Source organism: Hippocampus guttulatus, chromosome 1 (genome assembly GCF_054856545.1).
Source record: "Hippocampus guttulatus isolate MCC_2025c chromosome 1, RoL_Hgut_1.0, whole genome shotgun sequence".
Lineage (NCBI taxonomy): Eukaryota > Metazoa > Chordata > Actinopteri > Syngnathiformes > Syngnathidae > Hippocampus > Hippocampus guttulatus.
The window spans coordinates 30,202,619-30,228,761 of NC_141261.1; the positions used below are offsets into that span (position 1 = coordinate 30,202,619).

Sequence of the window (26,143 nt, forward strand, 5' to 3'; positions counted from 1 at the left end):
TTCTGCTAATGCAACATTACGGGGTTTTATACGTCATGTGGTTTTGTTCCAAGCATGCTTCAATAGAAAGTTTTTGGGAAGCCACTTTTTGAAGTCATCATACATGATTATATGAGAATAGAAATTTAACAACATGATTGTTGACATAGTTCACTCTCTATTTTAGTAGGTTGTAATTATGGAAGATTTGAATTAGTTCAACTGAAGTAAAATAGAACCCGTGCAAATCTTCCCATTCTTACTACGTGGCCGGGGGCTGATGTTTCTGCAGTCACAGGCTTGTGCTGATGACTTTATGAGAAAAGCAGCGAGTGTGCTTCCTACTCCAGTTGGCTGATACCCTCCCTGGCAGGCTGACAGACACAAGCAGTCAGCCTTTATGTGACAAGCTGTCAGTGAGCTGAGCATGTAATACTGCATTCATGTTTAAATAAGTGGTGCATCTTCTCTCCTTTCCTTTGATAACTCCTGATACATGCCAAAAAATATGAATATTGAGGGGAAAGTCAATTTATTTTATTAATTTGCTTCAAAAAGTGGCCCGTGTTTGTTATATTAGATCATGACAGACAAGGTGAGATATTTTAAGCTTTGACTTGCTTCAATCCCTCATCTTCCACTTGACAATTCCCCATGCATTTGCAGTGAGGTTCAAGTCAGGCGGGTTTGCTGGCCAATCAAGAACTCTTATTCCATGGCAATTAAAACAGGTGCTTGTGGTGTTGACTTTGTGGGCAGGTGCCAATTCTTGCTGGAAAATGAAATCATTGTGTCCAAAAAGCTTGTCGGCAGTGGGAAACATTAAGTGCTCTAAAATTTCTTGGTAGACAGCTGCGTTGACTGTAAGCTTCATAAAAGACAATAGACACACACATCAGCAAATGACGTGGCTCCCCAAACTATGACTGACTGAACTTTACGCAGTTGGACTTTTTCAGGCTTCATCAGGCTCGGAGACCTTGATTTCCAAATAAACTGCAACATTGACTTTCATCTGAAAAGAGGACTTGTGCCCACTGGGGAACAGACCTGGACTTTTTCCTCCTTGTATGAGGCTATGTTGGTGTCAATGGCATGGGTAACTTACACATCTGTGAAGGCACCTTTATTGCTGTAAGGTACATACAGGTTTTGGAGAACATATGCTGCCATCCAAACAATGTCTTTTTTCCAAGACGCCGCTGCTTAGTTCAATAAGACAATGCCAAACCACTCTGCTGCAGCAGATGTTTCCAAGTCATCTGTTGTCTTGGCTTTGTTCCAGGAATTTAGGATATGTCGATCAGCCTGCTGCTAACGGATCTCCAGAACCCCCCGTCCCCCACACACACACACACGCACACCTCCCATTCCACCACCTCCTCACCCCTCAGAATGCAGTCTGACTTGTTTTCTACTTCTGCAGGTGCATACTGTGTCCCAGGTCTAAGAAGGAAAAAAAACCACATCCAACCGAGACATGTTTTACTCTCACGTGCTTGATGTGCAGCAGTTACATCAAATTCTAATGTGACAACATTAGTATTTGAGAATGATGAAAACCTATAACAGTGTAATCATAATATTGCTTGTCATAGGACTCTGAAACACATTTTATGCCTGTGTATTTGTTTGAAATCGATCGAGTGAATTTTTCATCTGCACAACTGCTTAGTTAATACACATTAAAGTTCCAGAAAGTTCATAAATTGTCGCCATGTTTTGGCCTCTGTTTTCTCCTCTCAGAGAGACCCAGACTACTTGAAGCTATGGCTAGAGAGTTTCATCAGCTCCTATGAGAGATGTCTGGATGTGGACTTTGAAAAGCCACCATTAAGGTAAAGAAAGGCTGATTCTAATCAGAGGTTTTTATGCTTCCTTTGTTATCCTCCCTCCTTTAAAGCCTAAATGGAGGCAATGGCGACCCCAGTGCATGATGTGATCGCTGTTGTTGCGCGTCAGCAATAGTCGTTTTTACATGGAGATGTTTTGTTTTGCAACTCTGATGGAAATGATTCTGAATGAAGATCTCTGGGCAACTGTTCACATGTGACTGATCTATTACGATTTGCCGTTTACATGCTCCACTACGTTAATCAGATCAGCCGTGTGGCCCAAAGAGATCGACGTAAACATCACATGATTGATCAAGATCGAGTTCATTCATCTGTTTAGGACAGTAGTTGTGATAGTTTTTAAACTTTTATCAAAACATCTTTACTTAAAACAAGTACTTTAAAACAAGTGCTCCCATTGTAGATGAGCTCTGCTAAGATGTTGCCATTTAAAAGTATGTATTCGACAATGTCAATACACGTTTAGGTCAAGACCGAGCATGCGCTCATCGGACACAGCTTTGTTACTCTTACATTCTACATGATGCTACGGTCGGATTGGCAAAAGTAATGTACCACTCCTTTGAATCAAAATGGAAAAAAAATGAAATCCGGGTTTGGCCTTTATATTCCGATTGAGGTGTTTATCTGGAACATTTTCAGTCCGTTTAGTTATTTGGATTCATTCTAATCGGAATACACGTCTTCATGTATATCCAGCTAATGAAAGAAAAGATGAAATGTTGGCTTTTTCAACCATATTGCATTTAGTTAGGGAAACACAAAAGGTTCATGTTGGGTTATAATACAATTGTATGTGCAGGCTGGAGGAGCCCCCGCCAGTACTGAGTCTTCTGCCAGACAACATCTTACAGGTTTTGCGCCACCAGCTTCTGCAATGCGTCCAAAAAGCCTCTGATGGTCTGGAGCCTGAGCAGCAAAACTTGGCACTACGTCTGCTCAAGTTCCTCATCATTGTCTGCAGGTCAGGACAACAAACATCTATTGCACACAAGATAATATCATTTGAAAGGTCATTGATATCTTATTTTGTTTGTTTTCTTTGCACTGATGCTTTTGTGTGTTTGCAATTGCGTGTTTCTCATAAGGAACCTGTCCAATGTGGAGGAGATAGGTACCTGCTCCTACATCAACCACATCATTGCCATGACAACACTTTACATTCAGCAGGTCAAGCTCATCTCCCTTATTATTCACTCTCTCTCTCTCTCTCTCTCGCTTTCTTTCGAGTTTTTGGGCTGCAAAAAAGTAGTTCAATTTAATGGGCAAACAGCTTTGAGAGGTGTACGTGTGCGTGTGTGTCTGTGTGCGTACTTTATTTATTTATACGCACTGTATAAATAATAATATCATAAATTTCAAAGATCCACTCTGCAGCCACCAGGATAATTAAAAAATAAGGGATATTTTCTCGGCAGTCATGCCACACAGTTTGTGGTGAAATGAAAAAGTATGGTAGTATATGTAGTGCATATCCTAATACTGTAACCTATTTCTTTTTCATTGTGTGTGAGTCACCGATATAATTTTTTGCAGTTGTCCTATTTAGTCACTTTTGGGTCGCGTTGTTTAGTGTGCAGCATGCCTAGCAATGGACTGCACAAGAGACGTAAATGAAAAGATTCTCTGAAGTTTATCTCTATGTGGTCTTCCAGCTGAAGAGCAATACCAAAGAGAAAGAGTTGGTGGACCAAAGCCAGGCAGAGGAGTTTGTACGTCATGCACTGGCATTCTGCGAGAGCCTCTATGACCCTTATTGCAATTGGAGGCATCGAACCTGCGGGTAATATCACTCAGCAGATACGACTGATCAGTATTGATTTGCAGTTAGCCACTAGTATGTGTAATAACTTTCATACTTGTGTCCAACCTGCTTTTTTTTTCCTCTAGGAAGCAGCTGGGCACAGTCGAGAGAAGCAGGCAGAAGTACAAAGCAGCTCCACTTACTGTGGAATTTGTCCCCTTCTTTTACCGTACGTTTCTAACCTCCACACCTTCTGTCATTCACATTTGTTTCTGTTCCTGAAAAGTAGGGAAACACCAAAATGGTTCAAGACTTTTCTGTAAGCTCACTTACAACTTAACTGTAGTTCTTGTTGTGCTTGCCAGCCATGGAGATGAGATGATAAACGGTCTCTGCCCTCAGCCATTTTTAACAAACATCCAATTTCCGAACCGCTTGATCCTCACTAGGGTCGCGGGGGGTGCTGGAGCCCATCCCAGCCGTCTTCGGGCAGTAGGCGGGGGACACCCTGAATCAGTTGCCAGCCAATCGCAGGGCACACAGAGACGAACAACCAACCACGCTCACACTCACACCCAGGGACAATTTAGAGCGTCCAATCAGCCTGCCATGCATGTTTTTGGAATGTGGGAGGAAACCGGAGCACCCGGAGAAAACCCACGCAGGCCCGGGGAGAACATGCAAACTCCACACAGGGAGGCCGGAGCTGGAATCGAACCCGGTACCTCTGCACTGTGAAGCCGACGTGCTAACCACTGGACTACCGGGCCGCCCCATTTTTAACAAATACTCAAATATTTGTCGCTGTTGTAGTTTGATGGCAAACATAATGGCAGGTAATGGCTTCAATCCTTCATGGTACAGTAGTTCCCAAACTTGCATCTGCAAAGTTATCCTTGAAATCTGTTCATGAACAATACCAAGATGTCACACGTGTCGTACCTACCCAACAAGATGTGTTGACAGTTGAGTTCGTTCATGACATGGGAATACCATCACCCAGAGTCACTGTCTCGTGCATGTCTGTTTTGTGCACATTCTGTGCTGACAAGCATCTTATTTTCTCTGCTTTACAGACTCATTAGACCTTGGCCAATTTAGGTTCCAGTAATGCACCAGTCTGTCTGTATGTGTCCTCTCTTTCTAGAGTGCTTTCAAGAAAGTGAACACCTTAAGGAAAGCTTAAAATGCTGTCTGCTGCACCTATTTGGTGCCATAGTAGCTGGTGACCAGGTAAGACACCTTGATGAGCAGTTCACAAGAACAACCCCTCTAATACTGTAAATGTTTGGATTATGTTGTTTATTGACCTGAAATGTGTCTTCCGGAGCGCAGATTCTCGACCAATCACACAAGATAAGGCTCAAGATAATAAGTTACTGATGTTGATATAGCTTAGGATTTCTTGAGAAGTCCATGAAATGTAAAAATATCAATTACATGGAAAAAACATAAATGTGTTATTTGGAATGGCACTGATTCATAGTTTTCAAACGTTTAGGCAAATAGAAACGTTAAAAACGTGGTGTGCATTTTTATTAAGCCTCCCTGCATCAATACTTTACAGAGCTACCTTTTTCTGCAATTACAGCTGTTTTTAAGGTATTTTTTTGCCGGCATTGCATATCTTGATACAGCAATTTGTGTCCATTCTTCTTTGCAAAAAAAGCTCTGCCAGATTGAATGCCAATTTTCAAGTCTTGCCACAGTTGCTCAGTGGGATTTGGACTTTGACCGGGCCACTCAAACTGTTATTTTCCACGGATTGGCATGTATTTAGCTCCAACCATCTTCCCATAAAGTGTGGCCAGCTTTGTCTATCCTCGCTGGAGAAAAGCAACCCCATAGTATGATGTCATCACAACCAGGTTTCATAGTGGGGATGGTGTGTCCAGGGTGAAGAGCATTGTTAGTTTTCCGCTTTGCATTCAGGCAAAAAAACCCCTACATCGGTCGCAGAACAGGACTTCTTATGCCTTTCTGGCCCCTCTTCAATAAAGATTTGTGGAGTGCACAACATGTAGTTATCCTGTGGACAGTTTGCCACCTGAGCTGTGTGTTTCTTCTGCTCTTAAAGAGTGACCATGGACCTTTGGCTGCTTTTCTTGGTTACTCAATCGTTCTGCCCGTTTAGGTGAACAGCCATTTATTGGTACATCTGCAGGTGTGTTTTTCTTCCAGTTTTAAATGATGGCTTGAACTGTGCTCTCTGAGATGTTCAAATTTTGGAATTTAAAAAAACATTTTTTAATGTAGCCGTGTGCTTGATTGTATCTAGGGATATCGGACTACAGAGGGTTGACTGCAAATGCACACCACACTTCAGATTTATATTCACTTAAAATTAATTTTCAATTCACTTCAGAATTATGTGATACTTTGTTTTGGTCTACTCTATCACATAAAATCTCAACAATATACACTCAAGTTTGTGAATGTAATGTCACAAAATGTGAACAAGTTCAAGATGTTTAATTACTTTTTTTAGGCACTCATATGTTCAGCTTCAGTTTGGGGTTTTACCTGTTGAAACTGCATTTAGGGGTTTGAGATGCCACCAAATGGAAAAAAACAGAAAGCTGTCTATAGGTGAAATATAAGAAGTGGAAGGTTTTTGAATGGCCGAATCAATTTCCTGACTTAAACCCTACAGATCATGCATTTCACCTTCTAAAGAGGAGACTGAAAGAGTTAAAGATCAACAAATGAAAGAGGCTGTTGTCAGACGCTTGGAGAACCATGCAAAATAGGAACGCAAATGTTTGGTCAATGGGTCACAGGCTTGATGCACTTATTGCAAGTCATGGATTTGCATCTAAATATTAAGTCTTATTCACTGTCTTCTGTTAAATCTATCAGTTCCAAACTTTTTTTTCCACATGAAAATGCGGTGTCTTATCACACCACAACTGATGTTCTAAATTGATCAGATGCAAGTACTTGCCCATAAAAGCCAAACTATTGATTTCTCATCTCATACTCATCTTTTGATGTAAAACCCAAATTTGTAGCCAGAACATAATGCTATAAACACGGGAAAAAGGCTAAATTTAACATCTTTAACTTCCCTTCCCCTTATCCCTCCGACAGAAGAACGCACTGCTTGCTGTCTCTCCGGCCACCATGGAGGTTTTGATTCGGGTGCTGGTGGACTGCTCCATGGGTAGCTGTTCCTCAGACGAAGGAGAGGACTGGGACAGTGAGGCCACTGATCGGAAGGCATGTCTGACCTTGGGATGTTTGAGGGTGGTGGTGCAGTGTCTCCTGGCCGCCAGCTCAGACCAGCGGCAAGTAGAAATTGCCTCTGTGCTCGAAAACTACTTCAAGCTGCTCAACTCGGACCCAGCAGCTGTGGTTGCCACTCGACAGCAGCAGCAGCAGCAAGCCAAAGGTCGAGTGCCAACACTAGGCAGACACTGGGAAAGCCGCTTTGTGGCACTGCAAGTGCACATGCTAGGTATGGCAAACAAAAAAAAATGGATGTGATCCTTCCTACAACCATTCAGTTTTGCAGAATATTCGTAGAGTACTTTCATACTTTATGTCTGTGTTCCCCCTGCCCCCCCCCCTCCTTCTCACTCACTGTCACACAGACACAATGAGGGACATGTTCCTTTGTTCAGACAGGCCAGTTCTACAAGCCATCTTCCTCAACAGTAACTGCTTTGAGCATCTGATACGACTGCTCCAGAATAGCAAGGTAACTTCCTGGTTGATTTGAGCCAGTAAAATGATGGGTCACTATAAAAACTCAGAAACAGGAGCTATGCAAATGGTTTATCTATTTTTAAATAGAAAATTTTAAAGATCAAGAAAGAAAATATAGGGGTGTTCACACGGCAACTTTTACTCCGGTGTAGCACCGGGGCTGTCCCCCGTAGAGCGTTCACACGTACAAAGTTATACACCGTAGCCCCTGAAAACAGCTTAAACCGGAGGAAATTTAACCCTGGAGAAGTATAAACCATGGTTTTTCGATATGTCACAAACAAGGCGGAGAAAAGGAAGTACACTTTACGCATGCGCATGTTTTATATCGTATTGCACGGCCGCAGAAACTGCCGTTTCAGCGCAAGTGGGGCTGCCCCGGGGTTAACACACTTCTCTGTAGTAAGCAGCTTTATATGTGTGAACGCTCCACAAAATTTACACCGGTGTAATATATATCGCAACAGAATACATCGGTGCAGCACCGATGCAAATGTGTGCCGTGTGAACACCCCTTATTTCCCCATTCAACAGGAATGTTTGAAAATGATGTGAATGAAAGTATGTGAATGTAACACTTCAGGCTTTTTGGACCTACAGACTCTATCACACTGCACTGTTTGCCATGTTTAGTTCATTTGATGCTTTTAGTTTAAAAAATTGTCGGCAGCATGTTTGGTAACTCTACAGCTCGGCTGGATCACCATCACTCTGCCACAGTGCCCCCCCCCCCCCCCTCCCACCTCCTACTCAGGGTCAGGTCTTCTCACCCCTCACCTGCCGCTCTAATCACTTCATTCTTCCTCCTCTTGCCACCCACCTTTGTCTCTTCCTCTCTCGTGCTCTCTCAACTCCCCCACGCGCTATGCTGACATCTTGCCTGTTGTGTGTGTCAGCTGGTTAACGCTAGGTGCACGGCGGCAGACAAGGACCAGAAAGATATAACCAACAACAGGTTACTGTCAGGAGAGAGAGACACTCAGGTACAACAGAGAAAGTTTCACTTCAACCTACCCCCTCCACCCCCATTCACTATCCATCTCGCCCCCTTACCTGACCAGAGACACTGGCCACTCCACAGCAAGACCCTCAACAGACCCTGCCCAGAATATTACATTTTGTAAGATTTAGGCATAGAAATTCGCTAAACATATGGACAAATATATGCTGTAACTCTTCGGCACTCTCAAATAAAAGTATTACTCATTATTTTTGCTTTTGCAGGAATATCTTAGAAAAGATCTCTTCTGTGTCCCACTATTTTCATCCAGCTCTTTGTACTGGCATTGCTCACAGAGGTGCCATTTAGGTTAGTTGAGTTTGAAGCCCCCCATTGATCAAGGTACTCTGAAAGAAAGGTAGATAGACCTTTACATCAAGTGTCCTTGTTTTAGCTAACCTGAAACCTAATGAAGAGGCAGATGATACAGCCTGATGGGGGGTTTTTTTCTATGCAAGTTTATCTTTTGAATTCCAGCATAAAGTAACATACACAGAACCTGAGCAACGCTCGAGCCATTTGCAATATCAATAAAATGGACAGCTGAACAACAGAATACAAATTCTCTGGATCTGTATTTTGAATTAACTGGTGAATAGTATGACAGCAAATCTCTGCAGTCTTGCTGAGGAGTGACCTCTATGCCTCCCTCACAGCTTTGCAAGCCATTAATTAATTGGATTGCATTTTTCTTTTTTTCTTTTTTTATCCTCCCCTGTGTGTTGTCTTGGTTTTCCTCACTATTTGGGGGGTCCATTTGAATACTGTCACATTGGAGCAGTGTTTGTCCTCCCAGAGTTCAAGGGTATGAGTGAGGGGGTTTGGGCTCATTGACATTTTCAACACAATCCAACTCCAGCTGGTCCAAAATTCAAACTCTTTTCAGCTACATGTTTTATTTTCTTGAAACATCAGGCGAGGAACACTGTACCTGTTGGACAGGAGCAGGACAGAGCTGGATGGAGATGTGTTTGTTTTCATGTTTTGGCTTCTGGTGTGTGGGTTGCATTCTGTGTCTGTGTGATAAAAAATACTTTGTGCGTGTAACTATGCATGTTTGTGCTTGTGTGCGTAAATGAGTCTTTACGTTTTCATTTCGTGGTGACCAAGATGTTCCTTCTTTTCAAGGTAACACATGTAGTAAAAACTGTGATCCCTGCAGCTCCTACAGTCAGACTCGTAACCATTGCTGATGATTTTACTCATGTTTTGCCTCTTACCGAGATCAAAACCAAACACCTCCATCTTTTGATTTTCTTCAGTAAATAAAGTTGACCTGTTATGTGTGTGGATTTAAATTGCCTGCATGTGTTTACACGGTGAAAATGTTTTTAAACAAAATGCTGATTCAGGGTTTTTTTCAGGTGATACAAGGACGGTTAGACTCCCTTGCTGTAGCAACTATTAAAGCCCTAACCACAGTGATGCATAGATCACCAGCTGCAAAGGTAAAGAGTCGTACAGTTCTGTATTATCAACTCAGGTCTACATTTGTGTCAAATTTGCCAAGCTAGGTGGACGAAAATTGCTGTATCAATTTCTGCTAGTAATAGCAATTACATAATAAAAGCTTTTTTCTAACACCTCACAGGAGGTGTTCAAAGAAAGAATTGGTTATAATCACTTGTACGAAGTCCTCGTTTCGCTTGGCCAGCCATCTCGACACCTCCTTAAAGAGATGATGAACATGGTGAGGCTACTTATTGTTTTGTTGCTCCTGTGGGTTGTGTTGTAATGGGTTGTGTGTCTTTGGGTGGATGCTTAGGCAGTGGAAGGTGAGCACACATCAGTGGGAATCTTGGGAATCAGCAATGTGGAGCCTTTACTCCTGCTCATCCAGTGGCTGCCAGATTTGGACTCATCAGAGTTACAGATTTTTGCTGCCGATTGGCTCTGTCGCCTCATCTGCCTCAATCGGCAAACACGCACCACCTGTGTCAATGCTGCCATGGTCTTGAGAGCACTGGCTGTCCTTGAGTGTCACCGGCAGCTCCACCGAGTTTGTGCAGAGAGCCTTTTGCGATTGGTGGGATCCCTTGGCTCCCTGTCCCTGAGTGCCAGGGATCTCCTTAGGCTCCTGCACCTACTCAGACCTCCGGAATCCAACCAAGCTCATCCCTATGTGGGACCTGCTCTGAAAGCTCTCCTTGTCATGGTACGTAAACAGGGTCTGGAGAGCGCAATGCAGTACTTTGATCTGTCGCCCAGTATGGCTGGCATTGTAGTTCCAACAGTACAGCGCTGGCCAGGCTCTGCCTTCAGCTTCTTAGCCTGGTTGTCCCTGGACCAGGATCAATTGGGTCCAGTCAGCAAGGACAAGAGAAAGCAGCTCTACAGGTTAGTTCAAAAGAACAGTTGGGGGGGGGGGGGGCGGGGGGCAGAGAGAGAACACCATTTCCGACATTATAAAATGTGTAGTTTTTATTCTGCTTATGCTACAACTGCATTTTGAGCCTGAAAGCAATATTTGAAAACTATTGTCATGAATCGTGTCACAAAAAAAGGATTCGAATTGGAAAATCTGTTTTGATTTCAGATGTTAATGAGTGTATGGAGAAGAACCCAATCGAATCATCTATACATATTGATTTGTCTTTTATGGAATATATATCCTTGAAAGAAATGCTACATTTGCAGTACTGTACTGACAAGTTAATTCATAATTATCTATTTAAAAGGAAAGCAGTTGTATCATACCCTCTATAACTGAGCCGTACCATACGATAATGAGATGCATATCGAATTGTCTTTTATGATGAAATATACAGTATATAGTATAGTGGTAACTTGATATACTGTATATATATATATATATATACAGTAAGTATCAAGTACAACTTTGTCTCTCTCTCTCTATCTATCTATCTATCTATCTATATATATATATATATAGTATAAATATATGTAGTATAATGAACTACAGCATTTTGACTTATACATTGACAGAACATTTTTTCCCCATTTTTCAAACCATGCAGCTTTTTTACCTCGGGTGGCACGGGGTTTGAGGCCTTTATTAGCTCTGCGGGTGTACTGGTGGTGGCTGTTTGCACAAAAAAGGAATACGTCACAGTCATGCTGCCCGACAACTGCTTCTGTGACTCCCTCTGGGTGAGTGACATGCTGTTACTATATACTGTGTACAGCAAAAAGCTGTAATAAATATTGATTTCTGACTGAACAATTCGTAAAGTTAGGGCAATTTATTGCCAAATCTTGTTTGCCTTCTCACTAATATTTTGTGTTTTAGGCATAGGAAACATCAACACAAGCAGGATAAGCATTGTTTGCTTGTTATTCTTGTCAACAGCACAGCATTGGTGTGGTGCATGTTCCTGGAAAGAGGCCATTTGGACAGAGCCTCGTCTACATTTATGTGGACGGACAGCAGAAGCTATCTGCCCCCCTCAAGTACCCCACCATGACTGAGGTGAAACTGTTACTCGCGATAGTTAGAATCTGAATTTTTTTAAAGCATAATGTCTAGTTATTGCAGTTATTCATTGTGAAATACTAAGAGAATGCTTACTCGAAACGATGTCTCCCCCTTCCGCAGCCATTTACCTCCTGTTGCATTGGCTCGGCGGGCCACCGGACCACAACTCCGCCTCCCTCCCAGATCCCCGACCCCCCCATTTCCTCAGCCACCTCACCCAGCACACGTTCCTCATTGGGTAGCATCCTTTCGCCGCACACCTGGGGCGGACTACTGAGCGGAAAGCCTGAGTCTGTGACAAAGCTCATTTCAGCAGGGACCCAGGACAGTGAGTGGGGAAGCCCCACATCTTTGCAGGGTCAGCTGGCGAGTGTCATGGTGTTCCACGAAGCCCTGCAACCCAACCACATTAAAATCCTCTGTAGTGCTGGTAAACAGATGGAGACGATGTACAGATGAAGGACTAAAAAGAAATTGTAAATCATGTTGAATGACATGTTTTTTACACAGGTCCAAACTGTGTGTCTCCTTTAAAAGCCCAGGAGTCAGAACTTGGTGACCTTTCAAGTAAACTGCTGCTGCATTACTCGCCAAAGGTAATTTCTTGGTCTTAAAAATAATCCACGCTATGTACCTAATCTCCCATAAATTTAAACCAACAGGCATGTCAAAACCCAATCTGCCTCGATCTTTCCCCCAACAAACTACATGGACGCCTGACTGGGAAGAAAGTTGTTAACTGGGACGTCAAGGTCGGACATCCCTAAAATTCTCTCACATTATCATACTGTGCACAAAACAGTAGTTGTTTTTATTGTATTCTGTGTCTTTGACAGGATATGATCAATTGCGTAGGCGGGCTGCAAGTGCTGTTTCCTATACTAGAGCAGCTGGCTCTGATGACCCCTGATCAACAGAATTGTGATGCTTCAACTGGGTCAGACTTCATCACCCCAGATGTTACCACTCCCGCTGATGGAGAATGGGTCATTCTCCCGTCAAATAGGGCTTCAGGTCTGTTGGCGGCATCACTCTGTAAACATACAGTATTTACCAGCCCAATATGTTCATGAGCGGCAGATGAAATGTTCATTTTTCATGTCCTGTTTCAGAAGCACGCCTGGAGAAGAATCTGGTAGCTACTTTACTGTTGGTGCTGAAGCATTTTCTACAGAGGCATGCTATAAACCAGGAAAATCTGCTCCACTCGCATGGTGTTGCTACTCTAGGAGCCCTACTGCAGAAGGTGTGTCTTTGAGGCTAATTTTTTACATTCACAGTTGTGTCTAGCGGGCCCAGCAAGGAATGTTGGCGCTGTGTGCAAAGTTCACTCGCTCAGTGTGTGATCAAAAGGTCACTAGCGTCCACTTGAATTTCTCTGTGAGTGAAGCACTTGTGGCCACTTGAATTCCACAAAGTCTTTTACAATCAATCACTAACTAATCCACTTGTATCTCATCCCACTCACACACTAGAGTGGCATTTATTTTGAGACAGGAGGAATGAATAAATTAAGTGATCACAAATTAAGTAATGGGTACAAAAATGCAAAACTGTTTTTTGGCTTTGCGCTTCCTTCCATGTGACAAATTGATTTCTTTGGTCCTTTACAGAAACAAAGGGGCATCTGAGGGGAATACAGGAGCATATCAAGAGTATATCAGAATCAGTATTTCGACCATGACAAAATAAAAGCCTCCATGGAGATGTGGGTTAAAAATGTGGGAAATGATTTCGCTTGGCAAAGCCACCACACCCTCTTAATAGTAAATCTGCAGCTAAACAAGACTTTTTTTTCTATTCATTCCAGTGAGCTCCGGGTCTCGTGTTTTGGTTAGGGTCATTTGTGAATTCATATAAACTACACAGTATATTATGCTTGTATGTTTTCAGCTTCCAGCAGGACACATTGATGTCAATGTGCTCGTAGCTATGCAGCTGCTGATAGAGCAGGTGAAGTACGAGAAGAACCAGGGCCTGCTGCAGCAACTTCACACACATCTACTCTTCAACTTCAACATCTGGAACAAAGGGGACTTCCCTTTACGTATAGGTCAGATCTTGATCTCTGAAAGAAAAGAATACACATTTAAAATACTAAATTGGGGACACAGCATTACTTTCAGTAGTTCTGAGTTTTCCTGTATTGTTTTCTTTTGAAGGTCATATACAGTATGTGACCACTGTCGTCAAAGACAACAGGAAGCAGTTCCGTAAAAAATATGGAGTCCGATTCCTTTTGGACAACATACGCCTCGATAATGGGTGAGATTGTATTCTCTAACTTTTCTGGCTCATGCTAATATAGTCTTACCTGACAGAGAATCAAACTCGATTTTTCACTTTAGGAAAAACAGTAATAAAGAGAGCGACCTGAGTGAGGATGACATTCTGAACATCCGTATGTCGCTCTATGACCTCATCAAATACTACATCAGCAAGGGCATTTCACAGGAGGAGATGCACAGCATTATTGGATACATTGCTGCCATTGGGGATGAAGATCAGGTGAGGAACTCTAAATGGCACCGGATTAACTGTCACCAAATTGCCTTCATCCATCTATTTCCTATAGCACTAGTCATCATTCAGGCCACGGGTTAGCTGGAGATTAGATACCTTTATTTGTCAGATTTTAAATCATTCAAATTTTTCCTAGCACCTTAAAACCCTTATCCCGGAGTGGCGAACATTTGGCAGTGTTTGCGAAGGTAGTTAATGTTGCATTATCGTCAAGGTTCGTTCAAGGTTGCAAATGTTCGCCAAATGGTTGCCCAACGTTTGCCTTTACTTTTCTTGTCACAAGGGAACACACTCAAGATTTCCTTGCGACAATGTCTGCCGAATATTTGCGACCTTGAACAAACCTTAACATAAACACCCTTTCGCTAACCTTAGCCAACAGTCACTTGTATCTTAACATTAGGCTCTATGCTTTCTAGGTTAGTCATTGGAATGAAGCTAAACACATCCTCCATCAACAGTTTGGCTTCATAGATGTCCCACTCCTGCATTATGCCTGCCAATAAGATTCATGTTTTGTTTCCAAGAAACTGAAACATTTTAAAAATGTGGGGAAAATAATGCCACAAACGACTCATTTTCCAGAACCGACAACATTTGATGGTTTGTGACTAGGTCCATGACCCACCTTACACAGTTTCAAAAACACCTAATAATAATGCTAAACATAATACTAACAATAAGAAGAAGAAACAGTAATTGGAAAGCAAACATAAGCTCCTTCACTGAGGCAATACGATGATGTGTCTTTTGTTACATAACAGACTCCAGTGGGAATTACTGAAGTTGTGCTTCCCCAGGAAATTACTGGCTCATTTCATGTCAGGAATCCTTTTTTCTCTTTCCTCCTTTAATATTTTGAGATATTTTTGTGTTTGTTATACAATTGGAACAGCTAGTAAAATTGACTATTCAGGCTACCTGGCTATACTCTATGTCTGTGTCAGATTGTAATGCATTACATACGTTGAGACAGTACACAGCCACCCTTCAGGTATTTCGACCAATAAACGCATACCACAAATACCACCAAAAGATTCACAATGATACATTTAGTAACTGGATTACACTGGACACCACCTATTCGCGGTTCGGCACTCGCAGATTTACATACTCACAATTTTTTTGATTGTTTTTTTTTTTTTTTTGTGGATGTTGCTTTTTCCACCTCCCCCCTCAAAAATTGCACAATGAATGTTCATCAGCATTTTTTTTAAGATGGGGGTGAGGGGGTTGCGGGGAACACATTTTTCCTTTTTTCTCCCATGATGTATTTCAAGTACTGGTATATACATTATTTGTGCTTTTTGTGGGCTACCAACCCTATTCCCCATAGATCACAGCAGTCAACTGAATTGTAGAAGTATGTCCAAGGATGAAACGTAGCAGACATATTCTCTCATCAATCACTTACTGTATATTAAGGTATTTTTGTGTGTTGAAGATTTGTGGGCTACTAGAAATGTTACTCAGCCTCCTTCAGAGCAGTCCATCCAGGGACCAGCTCTTTCTGCTCCTCTTTGAGCCTGGAGCAGCTGACTCTTGCTATGCGCTTCTGCTCAACAATAAATACTCAGACCGCCTTCGAGAACTTGTCTTCAAGGTGGGTTACAGCCAATTCCACCTGAAAAACAAAATTGCCCCCATTCATCTCTGAACTTGTAGGATTTACTGAATTTTCATCCCTAATCTGCACAGCTGTTTGAGCGCATGTTACGATGTGATCGCATCTATGAGAAAAACAAGCAGCGTTTGAGGCTGAGGGAGGCGGGTTACAACGGCCTGTCACTGCTTTTCTCCGATCTTCACATCACACCTAATCTCATTCGTTGTCTCCTCAATCAGGTCCTGCACACAGGTCGGCTTTTGTTTTCACAATAATAATTATTGATGGGTCAGCGGAAGAGAACCAAGTGTAATCTGCATGTGTGTGCTTTTCAGATCAAGTGGTCAACTACAAGGATCTGATGGCACTAGTTCAGCTCACTCATCGAACTGGACCCAGCATTCGGCTCATTGTCTGTAAGAGGGTGAGAAAGCACAAACTACTTTCTCTGAACCTTTATTCTTCCTTCTTTTTTTTTTTAATAGCAAGACATGTTGGGCTATTGTCTACTACTACTTAGTTTGTACTAAGGCCTGATCCACATAAAGATAGATTCATCTTAACCAACTTTTTACATGTCAGATACTCACACGTGTGACCCCAAGTCACTCTCAAATCTGAAACATCTGAAAAATCTCACCTCATGTTTCACAGGCATTTCAATATCCCTCTTCATGTTTAGGTGTACCAACTCCTCCAGTCCCAACAAGATGCTGCTTGCCAGATTTCAAGGCAGCAGTGTTGGCAGGATACTCTTGCACGACTGTACCTGCGAGGTGAAGGCTCATTGCCATCGCGAAGTGCAGACACAGTCAGCACCTGCAGCCTGGACTTGAACCAACCCAGTGGAGCCAATAGTAACCGCCTGGAACTGCCGCTACACCGTAGAACAAGGGCAAGCAGTGCTGGCCGCTTGGATCGCACAGAGAATGACTGGCAAAGCATGGGCGACACTCGCTCAGTAGACAGCATGGAGAACAGCGATGTCATCTCACTACTGGACACTCCATCATCTTCCGCTTCGGCTGAGCCACAACCACAACTCAAGCCTTGGCTCGTGGGAAAATCTGGTGGCTTGACGCTTGACCTGTCTCACCTCCAGACCTACGAGGGCTTAGAGAGTGGCAGCCAGACACCTGGCAGTATGCCGAGCACACCCTCTCCACTAGAGGCACCAAAGCCCTTTCCAGGCAACTCTGGAAGTATTGATCACACAGCCCCATTGACTGAAGACACCTTCCTCTTCAATGACAACGTCTCCCTGGGGGACTCCTTTAATAATACTGAGGTGAATGAAAGTTTGCTTGAAAGCTTACATTGTCTTGAAGAACTGAAAACTATTCCTATTTATGTATTTTACTTTACTTGTCATGACCTTCTAGCGTGCTGAGGAAGAATTGTGCAGTATGTTGCTGGAGATTCTGCTGTGTGTGATGTGGCGTGGAGTCGAAGGTTCTGACGACTCAGCGTGGCTGGAGCGTGGCCAGGTTTTTTCAGCACTCACCAAATTGGGAACAGCCAATGAGCTGCTACTTCCTGTTGACCAAATCAAACTCAGGTTTGTCCTCTACCAGAGTGATGACATTAATGCAATTGCTACAGGAGCAGGTTAAATGTTTCCACATACAGCTTACCTAAATGTTTACGCTCTCTCTGTGCCCCCTCTTTCTAGTCTCATGGAACGTATGCTGGAGTTGGCCGTGATTGACAACCGTGAGGCATCTGCTGCCACATTGCCTCAACACACTGAGAACGCGGTCCGTCTACTTCACGTGGTACAAGATTTCTTGCAAGCAGAGGGCCTGGTCAACCCGGCACTGTGGACAGAGAAGGTGCTGGAGGAGACTGTGACACTGATGGACTGTCTCATGGTGTGGTATTCTGCTGGCACCCAGTGGTTCGAGCTTTCCCAAGTTGGACTGAGATTGTTGCTCGGCTTCATGGCGCAAGAGGACCCCGAGGTGAAACATTGTCCTTATTTTGTTTTTGTCAATAATTGCAAAAAACAAATTCTGTCATAACAACAAGTGTTGTTTTTCTCACATCACAGGTGTGTGCAGTAGCCACTGCTAAACTGAATTTTATTCTACAAATGAAGGAAGTGTCCAGCCAGGATGAGGCCTGCTACTTGCTGGGCAAGGTTGAGTGCATCCTGCGGCGCTCTGTCCAGGAGAAGACAGAGGAAACATACTCATTCCTGGTTCCTCTGTTGCGAACACTCCTCTCCAAAGTTCACCGTCTTCTCTATATGGAGCTGCATTTGCCCCAACTGCCTGATACCAATGGCAGCCCATCTTTTTTTGAGGATTTTCAAGTATACTGCAACTCACCCGAATGGCGTGTCTATCTGGACAAATATGTACGAGTCTGAAATGTACTGTGACATGTTTGAGATGATGAGATGACAGCATTAGTGATGTTTCTCCAATTCTTTTTAGATCATTCCATACATGAAGCAGTATGAACTTGAGACCTTCAGTCAGGGCCATGAGAATATGGCACTTTACTGGAAGGAGTGCTATGAGGCCTTCATGGTCAGCCTGCATAGGAGAGAGCGAGATAGGGGGGAGAGCAAGATGTGCTTCCAGGTTAATTAGAACCCTTCAGTTGGATTCAAACGAAACCCAGAAATTGCCCTGTACTAACATGTCAGCCATTCCCTTTTTACTTCAGGAACAATTTGTTGAGCCATTCTCTCGCCAAAGTCGTCAGGAAAACTTGAGGTACAACAGCATGTTAAAGCAACAACATAGCCAGAACAATGCCTCTCTCAGGCAGTGGAAGGCTGCTCGGCGGGGCCTTGTGTGTGAGAGGGGGCCCTGGGCTGAAAGGTAATGATAGTAGTTTGCATTTCGTTTTTTTTTTTATGTATGGCCAACCACAATCTCGAGTCTAACAGCAACCATAAAAGCAGTCTTCTTTTTGAATATGATTTGTAAAATAGCTCAAGAAAAACCAAAGCACACCAGCACTTTGTATGCAGCGATGGCTGTTTGAAAGTGCTCTATAAATACTGTTGACTTGACTTGACTTGTTGACTTCACAACTAATCCTTTGATATTTGCTCAACTGATGTCTCTAGGCTTACAGCTCACGTGAATGATATCATACATGACTGTTCAAACACATCTCTTGAAAATATTGGGCTAACTCAATTTTACAACTTCAGAAGTTCAACTGTAGACGCACTTTTCTACCTCCAAGGTGCTCAAAAAACATAATTGATGATGATGATGATGATGATATGGCAGATGTGACCACTGAAGGAAAGTTGAATGGTCATTCACACTTAAGATGTAGCATTTTGTTGAAGAAAACTTTCACCTTGATGTAACAGGCAGCCAAAGAAGATGCACTGGAAGCTGTCCAGCGCAGAGAACTTTTCCCGCATGAGACTGAAGTTGATCCGGAATTTCAACTTTGACCTTTATAGGGAGGCCAGTGCCCTGCGAGACAACCTTGGTATAAACCCCCCCCCCCCCCCCGATTCAATTAGACATTTTTCTCTCTCTCTCTCTCTCTCTCTCTCTCTATACAGTATATATATAATTTTTAGTAATATCTTAACTTCCGGGACTTTACTCAGGTGTTCATCAGCAGTTTGTCAACCCGGAATCTCTGCTGCTGGAGGCTGTGAAGCAGGTGAAAGTCACCAACCTGGAAGATGACATATTGGAGCTGCCAGAGGATGACCTGGCAGCAGCAAATATCCAGTAAGGAATTTACCCAAGCAATCACTGATAGTGTAGTGGTCCACTCGCCTGACTTGTGTCTGGCCAGTGTGGGATCGGTTCCCACTCAGTAACGGTGTGGGTGTGAATGGTTGTTCGTCTCTATATGTGCCCTGACTGACAGCCAGATCAGGGTATAGTCTGCCTTCGCCCGTAGTCAGCTGGGATAGGCTCTATCACCCCCCGCAACACTGTAGAAGATGAGCGGTGTTGAAAATGGATGGATCATTTACCCAAGCAATTGTCTCACAATTGACATCGCTGAAGAATAGTTGATCGTCATAAGCCTCTGCAATATTCCGAAAGTTATTTTACTGGTTCCATCATGTTTTCCATCTAGGATTGAAGCAGAGGAGGCAGGTGAAAAGGAGAAACTGATTCTGTCGGAAGACTGTCAGTTGGTGACGGTGGTTGATGTGGTACCTGGCCGCCTGGAACTCACTACCCAGCACATCTATTTCTACGACAGCAGCCAAGAGAAAGACGAAGGTGCGTCTCTTTGTGTTGTTGTTACAATTTTAGCTCGTAAAACTCTGTATCAACCTCTAAAAAAGGCTGAACAATCCTAATTTGAATTGACACCAAATTGTTCAAATGCCTATAATATTTAATTCATAGAAATGCATAATCCATAGAGAGGTTTAGGATCATGACAAAAATGGCCATTAAAATTCCCATAAAGTTACAAAAATAAATCCTAGGTGCACCCCTATATCCAAAGACATACCAAAAGCTTCTTCTCTCTCAAGTTTCATATAGAATAGGTGTTTTTGCGTAACTTTGCCAACATGCAAACCACAAATGAGCATTCGGAATATTGCAGAGGTAATCATTAAAAAAAAAATAATACTAATAATAATTCAAATATTATTTACTTGGACAGTAACTATAGTAGAATTCACAATTCCATTGAAGCTGGGACTAGGGCTGTCAAAAACTTATCTTTTTGGAATTTATATATATATATATATATATATATATATACACACATACACACACCTCCACGCATCCATCTATTTTATAATCCATTTATCCTCACAACGGTCGCGGGACATGATTTTGGAATGAGGGAGGAAACCAGAGGACCGGGCGAAAACCTAAGCAGGCATGGCGAGAACATGCAAACCCCATACAGAAAGCCAGAGCCCGAATTCGAACTGATTGGGGTGGGAGTGCAACTGTTAGTTTCAACATAAGTATTTTAGCAAATCTTTTTGTATTCACATTTTATGTCCCAACTGTTTTGGAATTAGGCTTTGTACATTATTTAACACCAATCATGATGAATTTGCTTCCATGTTTACTGAAGGTGTGGGCCATGACTTTAAATGGCCATTGAGTCAGATTCGTGAGGTCCATCTCCGGCGATATAATCTGCGACGCTCCGCTCTGGAGATCTTCCTTATTGACCAAACCAGCTACTTTCTCAACTTCAAGAAAGAGGTGATCTCTATTCTTCCTTAAACCTATGTGACGCTCACTTTTTGATAAGTAGCAATGCAGTAGCTTCGGTGGTTTCCAATTTACAGGCAAGAAATAAGGTGTATGACCGCATGTTGCTACTGCGATCCCTCAGTCTGTATGGAACACGTTCTCCACAAGAGCTCCTTAAAGCCTCCGGATTAACGCAGGTCAAGAACTTTATTGTACAGTATCAATTTCTCATTCGTGTTAGGATAATAAACATTACACTGTAATTCCAGGTTTAAAACTAGACAACTTCATCAAGCATACTGAAATGCTGAATATTTCATCTGCTTTTTGGGTCAAATTGTCCACAGAAATGGGTCAACCGGGAGATTTCCAACTTTGACTACCTGATGCAACTCAACACAATTGCTGGCAGAACATACAACGACCTGGCGCAGTATCCAGTGGTATGTTCACTGACTGCATATACGACCAGTGAAGGATCTGCCAAATGGTTTCAACACCTTTTTACCTTTGTTCATAGTTTCCCTGGGTTCTGGCAGACTACACCTCCAAAGATCTGGACCTTTCAGACCCCATGGTATTCAGGGATTTGTCAAAGCCAGTGGCAGTACAGAACAACGACAATGCTAAAGCTGTTCGAGAAAAGTATGTGTATTAAGTACCGTGTATATTATCTATGGAGAGGGATCTACAGTATATCATGCAGTTGCAAGAAAAAATCTGGAATTACGTAGCTGTCTATGAAGTATGGTTGAGGGGTGGCCATCTTTGTTTGGGGCTGCTTTAATGCCTCAGTGCCTGGACGCATTGGTACCATTGACGGGAAAATGAATTCCCTAGATTATCAACACATTTTGTTGGGGATTTTGAGACTGTTTGTCTGCCAGTTGAAACATAACAGAGTTTGGTTGATGCGACCTGAAACCCCAAAGGACAAAATTGCTTCAAAAACAGAATACCTTCAAGAAAAGAAAATATGCATTCTTAAAATGGCCTAGCCAGAGTCCTGACCTCAACCAGAATGGCCTCTAGAGAGTGATGGACACCATGAATCCCAAGAATGTTGCAAAAGTGAAATAGTTTTGTGAAGTTTTGCGACCAAAGGAGTCTCGACTGGTTCATAATTAAATCCAAAGGCTCACATTTTTTTTCTTCATGCCACTTGATGTTCACATATTGTGTTCAGTAAAACAAAAACAAAAAAGTGGAAACATGTAATTGTGTGGTGTTAGATTAAGCAGACTATGTTTATCTATTTGTATGCAGCGATGGCTGTTTGAAAGTGCTCTATAAATACTGTTGACTTGACTTGACTATTGATGTGAAAATACGATCACATTTTAGGACCAATTTAGACACAAGTATCGATAATTGCAGCGGGTTAACATACAGTAGTTTTTCTTGCAAATGTATATTGAAGCTCACTGAACCAGTGACGTAATTTGTTTGATTCTGAGCTTTTTTTCATGTCTGTCAGGTATGAAAGTTTTGAGGACCCAACAGGAACTGTCGACAAGTTTCATTTTGGTACCCACTATTCGAGTGCAGCTGGTGTGATGCACTATCTGATCAGAGTTGAGCCCTTCACCTCCCTACACATCCAGCTGCAGAGTGGACGGTCAGTAGGCTCTCTCATTCTTCAGCATGGTACTAGGATCATAATATCCACCTTTTGTATGATATGTTGCTTCCAGTGTACACCATCTTGGTTCCAATTGTCTTCAGGTTTGACTGTGCCGACCGCCAGTTCCACTCCATTCCGGCAACCTGGCTGACTCTCATGGACAATCCCAATGACGTCAAGGAGCTCATACCTGAGTTCTTCTACTTCCCAGAGTTTCTTGAGAACCACAATGGTGAGGCTCTCTATGGACTCACTCAAAGTTGTGATGTGCAGGGTCACAGCAAGACAATGTTACTTACTATGTTACCTTTGTGCCCTGCTGTCACCCAGACTTTGACCTTGGTCGCCGGCAGATAACCAAAGAAAAAGTAAATGATGTGATTCTGCCCAAATGGGCCAAGTCCCCTGAGGACTTTATCTATAAACACCGCAAAGCCCTGGTGAGCTTTTGTTCTAGTTCATGTGCTCCTTGACTGTGCTTCATTATGCTGTTGAGTGCATTTTGTCTTACTAAGTACAAGTATGAAAAATGGAACTGAATCCTGTGCTTTTTTTTCAAGGCTTTCTGATTGTGTGTCTGTGTCACTGTGACAGGAGTCTGAATATGTGTCCGCACACCTTAATGAGTGGATCGATCTGATCTTCGGTTACAAACAGAGGGGTCCCGCCGCAGTGGAAGCCCTCAATGTTTTTTACTACTGCACATATGAGGGTAAAGCACTCTGAGCGGTCATCACAGTTTCATTCTCTCGAGCACTATCTTTCCCCACACTTTTCTTATTTCTGGTATCATGTAAGTAGATCACAATAAAAAAAATATCGTTGCATTCTCAGTATTTTATGCCACCTTGACTTTATAGGAGCAGTAGACCTTGATGCCATCACTGATGAAAAGGAGCGCAAGGCCCTGGAAGGCATGATCAGTAACTTTGGGCAGACACCCTGCCAGCTACTCAAGGTGCAGAAAGACCCTTAATCAGTGATTCCCAACCAGTGAGCTGTGGCAGCTTCCAGTAGTGTGCCATGAGGTATCATCAGGCGTACCGCAGGAACTTGATCTAATTTCATTTTATTTGTCAGAAAACGCTTACTTATGAATTACAACTACAGTATATCTTCGTTCATCGCTCTATTTCTGCGACATATAGTGAAAGGCGCAACAGTAAAATGCCCTTCCTTTAGATGGCAGAAGGCATAATAAATCTGTGTATCCACCTGCTGCTACATATGCAACAGAATAAGACATGTCCTACCGCTTTGTGTTTAATTAAACAAGCCCAGATTTAACACAGAAAAAGTCATTTGAGACCAGATCATCGTTATTTCAGTATTTTTGCTTAGAGCTGTGCCGTGACGGTTTCCTTATGTAGAAGGGGTGCCTTGGCTCAATAAAGGTTGGGAAACACTGCCAAAGGTGCATAATATTGCTGGAATAAAGAGCAAGCATATGAGTTTCATTTTAACTGCATCTGTTTACGTGGGTTTGTGGGTGAATAGGAGCCACATCCAATTCGTCTTTCTCAGGAGGAAGTGGAGAAGAGGAAGGCTCTCCTGGACTCATGTCCTCTGATCATGTTTGAACACCTCAGCACCCTTAAGTCCTTCTTTGTGGAGGTTTGACCTCTCTCCTTCTTCACATGCATTACATGCCACATCTCACGTTGATATTCTCTCCATGTTGCAGGGCATCAGTGACAACGTACCACTGATTAAAGCTATTGTTCCAAAGAATCAGTCCCACTCCTTCATCAGTCAAGGGAGTCCAGACACAATGGTTGGTCTTCTCTAATGTGCTCCTATGTGCTAACATTGACGAATGATTCTTGTTTTAAGAAAATATATCAGAATTGTTTTCAATGAATGCACTGCAAACAATGACATTTTTCCTGTGCATGTTTTTTGTCAAGGTGACAGTAAGTCAAAACTGTCTGTTTGGGACGCATGGGTGGCTACCTTACAACAAGAATATCTCCAACTACTTCACCTTCATTAAGGACCCCACAGTGTCCCATACCAAGTGAGAATACTGCACCTGCCACAAACACGCATGCAGCCAGTCTATTTGACGCTGGAGAAAATTACTTCTTTCACCAAGCACGTGGATAACTCATTGCTCACAGGACCCAGCGTTTTCTGTCAGGACCCTTCGCTCCCGGTGTGGAGGTAACAACGAGGCTGTTTGTGGTCTCTCACGATGGAAAGTTGCTCTTCAGTGGAGGCCACTGGGACAACAGCCTCCGAGTCACCTCACTTGTCAAGGGCAAGACTGTCGGGCAGCACATCCGGCACATGGGTACTTTAAATAGTAGAGACAGATGCGATTGAAAAAAATATGGACCGCAATTTCTACTTCCTCTGGAAAGCCTTTCCACAAGATTTTGAATGAATGAATATTGTATTGGCTATTTATCCGCTGGTGCTTCTTTAACAAGTCTTTTATTCGATGATACCAACCTGTGTGCATTTCTCCTCGCATCTTATATCTCCTCCAGATATTGTAACCTGCTTGTCAACAGACCATTGCGGCATCCACCTGATTTCCGGTTCCAGAGACACCACCTGCATGGTGTGGCAGGTTCTACAGCAGGTTCGAGCATCATTGGTCCTACCTTGTCACTGCATAGAACCAGCTAGTGTAACATATTTATTGCTGCAGCTTGTTTGACTGTGAAAATGATCGTCAGCATATTGAAGGGGATTGATCAAACATAACATGTAGAAAGAGTAACTACTACAATGGATTTCACTCTTCTCTCTTCCTGTAGGGTGGTGCTCCAGTAGGTCTGCATCCTAAACCTGTTCAAGTGCTATATGGCCACACAGATGAGGTGGTCAGTGTTTGCATCAGCACAGAGCTGGACATGGCTGTGTCTGGAGCACGGGTGAGGGTTACGACACAAGCTGTCATGTCACAAGTTTCATTGTGGCAAATGTCATCTGAGTCATGTTGTGCTTTCGGCAGCACAGTTAGATCAATAGTTTGCATGATGCATGATAAAGTTTGACAACTGAAATGAAACTGGTTCAACAGAACAGCTTAGATTATTTTTGACAGTCACATCACATGTTCGCACGACCACTTTGCTCGGCAGAAATTGCGGTGCAAAAAAAATGTACATGCTAATGATATGCCCGCTGAGCTGTTTGAGTGGCTATCTTAAGGCTGATGGTTTGTGCCCGGGCCTACCTATCTCCCTTAATCATCTGAGAAAAAGGTGAGACATATTGGGGGGAAACGGCACCATCTGGTGTTAACCCATTTCCGTACTACTGCAGAGGTTGACTTAGCAAATCAAATCCACATACTGTATTGCTGGCGTTGGGTGGAGCCCTCCTATATCCAAATTTTGTCATTTTCATATTTTTTTTCACAAATTGATACAGTTGGTCAAGCTCCACATGGGTTGTTATTTTAACAAGTTACCGAACAATATTAAATTGACAAAGCAATGTTAATGGCTCAACAAGTATGTCATTTTCGACATGGCAAGTTTCCACCCGA

General features: G+C 42.8%; 1 protein-coding gene across 8 annotated transcripts in view; it reads left to right on the forward strand.

The window, feature by feature from the left end:
* nbeal1 (neurobeachin-like 1) overlaps positions 1–26,143 on the forward strand; it is a 76,107-nt gene that overhangs the window by 44,867 nt on the left and 5,097 nt on the right. For 4 of the 8 annotated variants that reach the window (XM_086125719.1, XM_086125711.1, XM_086125702.1 and 1 more), the window contains exons 3-51: positions 1,726–1,817; positions 2,638–2,799; positions 2,924–3,005; positions 3,491–3,618; positions 3,726–3,808; positions 4,727–4,812; positions 6,670–7,036; positions 7,173–7,279; positions 8,184–8,270; positions 9,652–9,735; positions 9,879–9,977; positions 10,053–10,624; positions 11,266–11,398; positions 11,598–11,717; positions 11,844–12,153; positions 12,234–12,319; positions 12,386–12,475; positions 12,560–12,737; positions 12,836–12,969; positions 13,617–13,776; positions 13,886–13,988; positions 14,072–14,231; positions 15,691–15,849; positions 15,945–16,104; positions 16,188–16,276; positions 16,535–17,140; positions 17,235–17,410; positions 17,525–17,813; positions 17,903–18,211; positions 18,291–18,440; positions 18,526–18,683; positions 19,190–19,314; positions 19,439–19,565; positions 19,924–20,072; positions 20,893–21,026; positions 21,113–21,214; positions 21,365–21,460; positions 21,538–21,662; positions 22,495–22,635; positions 22,743–22,873; positions 22,972–23,081; positions 23,236–23,353; positions 23,502–23,599; positions 24,139–24,255; positions 24,326–24,415; positions 24,549–24,658; positions 24,762–24,934; positions 25,134–25,228; positions 25,407–25,523. In XM_086125719.1, coding sequence (XP_085981845.1) covers positions 1,726–1,817; positions 2,638–2,799; positions 2,924–3,005; positions 3,491–3,618; positions 3,726–3,808; positions 4,727–4,812; positions 6,670–7,036; positions 7,173–7,279; positions 8,184–8,270; positions 9,652–9,735; positions 9,879–9,977; positions 10,053–10,624; positions 11,266–11,398; positions 11,598–11,717; positions 11,844–12,153; positions 12,234–12,319; positions 12,386–12,475; positions 12,560–12,737; positions 12,836–12,969; positions 13,617–13,776; positions 13,886–13,988; positions 14,072–14,231; positions 15,691–15,849; positions 15,945–16,104; positions 16,188–16,276; positions 16,535–17,140; positions 17,235–17,410; positions 17,525–17,813; positions 17,903–18,211; positions 18,291–18,440; positions 18,526–18,683; positions 19,190–19,314; positions 19,439–19,565; positions 19,924–20,072; positions 20,893–21,026; positions 21,113–21,214; positions 21,365–21,460; positions 21,538–21,662; positions 22,495–22,635; positions 22,743–22,873; positions 22,972–23,081; positions 23,236–23,353; positions 23,502–23,599; positions 24,139–24,255; positions 24,326–24,415; positions 24,549–24,658; positions 24,762–24,934; positions 25,134–25,228; positions 25,407–25,523 — 7,677 coding nt within the window. Of the gene's footprint in view, positions 1–1,725; positions 1,818–2,637; positions 2,800–2,923; positions 3,006–3,490; positions 3,619–3,725; positions 3,809–4,726; positions 4,813–6,669; positions 7,037–7,172; positions 7,280–8,183; positions 8,271–9,651; positions 9,736–9,878; positions 9,978–10,052; positions 10,625–11,265; positions 11,399–11,597; positions 11,718–11,843; positions 12,154–12,233; positions 12,320–12,385; positions 12,476–12,559; positions 12,738–12,835; positions 12,970–13,616; positions 13,777–13,885; positions 13,989–14,071; positions 14,232–15,690; positions 15,850–15,944; positions 16,105–16,187; positions 16,277–16,534; positions 17,141–17,234; positions 17,411–17,524; positions 17,814–17,902; positions 18,212–18,290; positions 18,441–18,525; positions 18,684–19,189; positions 19,315–19,438; positions 19,566–19,923; positions 20,073–20,892; positions 21,027–21,112; positions 21,215–21,364; positions 21,461–21,537; positions 21,663–22,494; positions 22,636–22,742; positions 22,874–22,971; positions 23,082–23,235; positions 23,354–23,501; positions 23,600–24,138; positions 24,256–24,325; positions 24,416–24,548; positions 24,659–24,736; positions 24,935–25,133; positions 25,229–25,406; positions 25,524–26,143 lie in introns of all 8 variants that reach the window. The other 4 variants (XM_086125730.1, XM_086125748.1, XR_015102489.1 and 1 more) reach the window with 3 other exon arrangements.